The sequence below is a fragment of the Helobdella robusta genome (assembly GCF_000326865.2).
Source record: "Helobdella robusta unplaced genomic scaffold HELROscaffold_27, whole genome shotgun sequence".
In the NCBI taxonomy this organism is placed as follows: domain Eukaryota; kingdom Metazoa; phylum Annelida; class Clitellata; order Rhynchobdellida; family Glossiphoniidae; genus Helobdella; species Helobdella robusta.
In genome coordinates, this window is record NW_008704392.1 from 665,382 (window position 1) to 667,299 (window position 1,918).

Genomic DNA, 1,918 nt, shown 5'->3' on the forward strand with positions numbered 1-1,918 from the left:
GTTGGTGTTGATGTTGTTGTTGTTGATGTAGTTGTTGTTGTTGTTGGTGTTGTTGTTGTTGTTGATGTTGTTGTTGATGTTGTTGTTGATGTTGTCGTAGTCTTTGATGTCAGCTACTGTTATAGGCAAGCGCTGAAAAAAATTATTATAGAATAATATAAATATATGTTGATATAAAGAATAATAAATAATAATAATTTATTTGTGGATGATAATAATAGAACCTTTTTTTTATATCGTAACAATCTTACGAAAAAAAAAACAAACAAACAAATGATACGACTGATGCAAAAAGTACAAAATACAAAACAATGCATATGCAGTGTATGTATATACAAACGATCTGTTCATACAATACAAACATACAAACACATACAAACTCACAAAAGGAAATATTTACGAAGCAAAACAGTGAAACAAAACAAAACATAACTCTTTCGTCACGAAACATATTTTGACATAAATTCCATCACAATTATTTTTTCTTGAAAATACACACATGTACAAACACACGCACATACACACACACAGACACACATACACACACATACACAAACACACATACATGCAAAACACACAAACAAAGCCCCAGATGTTTCAAATTGTGTTTTATTGGTGTCATATACAATTTCTCGTGTCGTTATTTGTTATTAACATTTAAGATTTCGCCAGAGTGTTATTTTCATTTCAATCAAATTTCATTATTATTATAATTGTTTATTATTTAAATTATAGTTATTATTTATTCATATCATTCATATTTTTAGTAGTTCTTTAAGTCTGATGTTGCTAGGAAATTTGCTAGAGATTTGTCTTTTACTAACGGTTGATACTGCGACAGCGATTGGCGTTTTTGGGGCTGCTGTGGTTGCTGTAAGTGTGGTTTTTTTTATTAATCTTTTTTATTTATTTCTTTACATTTTCAAGCTGAAGTGACTTCATTATTGCCACAAATTTTTATCACCAATAGCTGCCGTGCCATGTTTTTCATCATAAATATAAATAGTAAAAAAATTTATAATAATAATAATAATAACAAGAATAATAATTATAATAATAATAAACATTAACCATAATAGTAATAAGACTGGAAAACAAGAGAAACTCCAGTGCTATTGATGTACAGACAATTTTGTGGTCATTAATTTTGTATGCTAATAGAAGCCCTCACTCTTATCATCATCATCCTCGTCATCTTCATCGTCGTCGTCATCTTCATCATCATCGTCGTCGTCATCAGTGATATAATCATTGTTATCAGTGGAGTTATCACGTTAGCATCATTTAAGCTGCTGGGATTAAGAAGTCATAATAATCGTCATCATCATCGTTATCATTATCATCAACTTCTTCTTCTTCATTATCATCATCACCGCCATCATTATCACTACTAGTAGCAGGTAAACGACATGCTAAAAGTTAATTAGATCTAGAAAAAATATAAGTGCGGATTTTTCGCGCATAAATAAATAATACTTTCTGAGAAAAAATATTAAAACAAAATTGCGATGACGAAGATGATGATGGTAATGATGACGACGATGACGATGATGATGATGGTGACAATGAAGGTGCGGATGGCCATGATGATAATTTTGATGATGATGATGATGATGATACTGATGACGATGATGGTGATGATGATGGTGACGATGATGATACTGATGACGATGATGATAATGATCAAAGACGCACATTTGGAGATGGCAGAAAATTTTTGATTGATTTATTGCCGCTACTTCAATCGCTAACAGACAAAAGTAATCATAGTAATTGCGGTAGTAGTAGTAGCAGCAGCAGCAGCAGTAGTAGTAGTCGTAAAAGTAGTAGTAGTAGTAATAGTGGTAGCAGAAGTAGTAGTAGTAGTAGCAGTAGTAGTAGTAGTAGTAGTAGTAGTAGTAGTAGTAGTAGTAGCCGT

The 1,918-nt window shown here is 31.5% G+C and overlaps 1 protein-coding gene across 1 annotated transcript in view; it reads right to left on the reverse strand.

Annotated features, from left to right (window-relative positions):
• Positions 1-763: 763 nt before the first annotated feature.
• HELRODRAFT_173616 (hypothetical protein) overlaps positions 764-1,918 on the reverse strand; it is a gene marked incomplete at both ends in the record, with an annotated part of 3,683 nt that continues 2,528 nt past the window's right edge. Inside the window, one exon of the mRNA XM_009020229.1 lies at positions 764-871. Within this exon, the coding sequence (XP_009018477.1) occupies positions 764-871 (108 nt within the window). The remainder of the gene's footprint in view (positions 872-1,918) is intronic.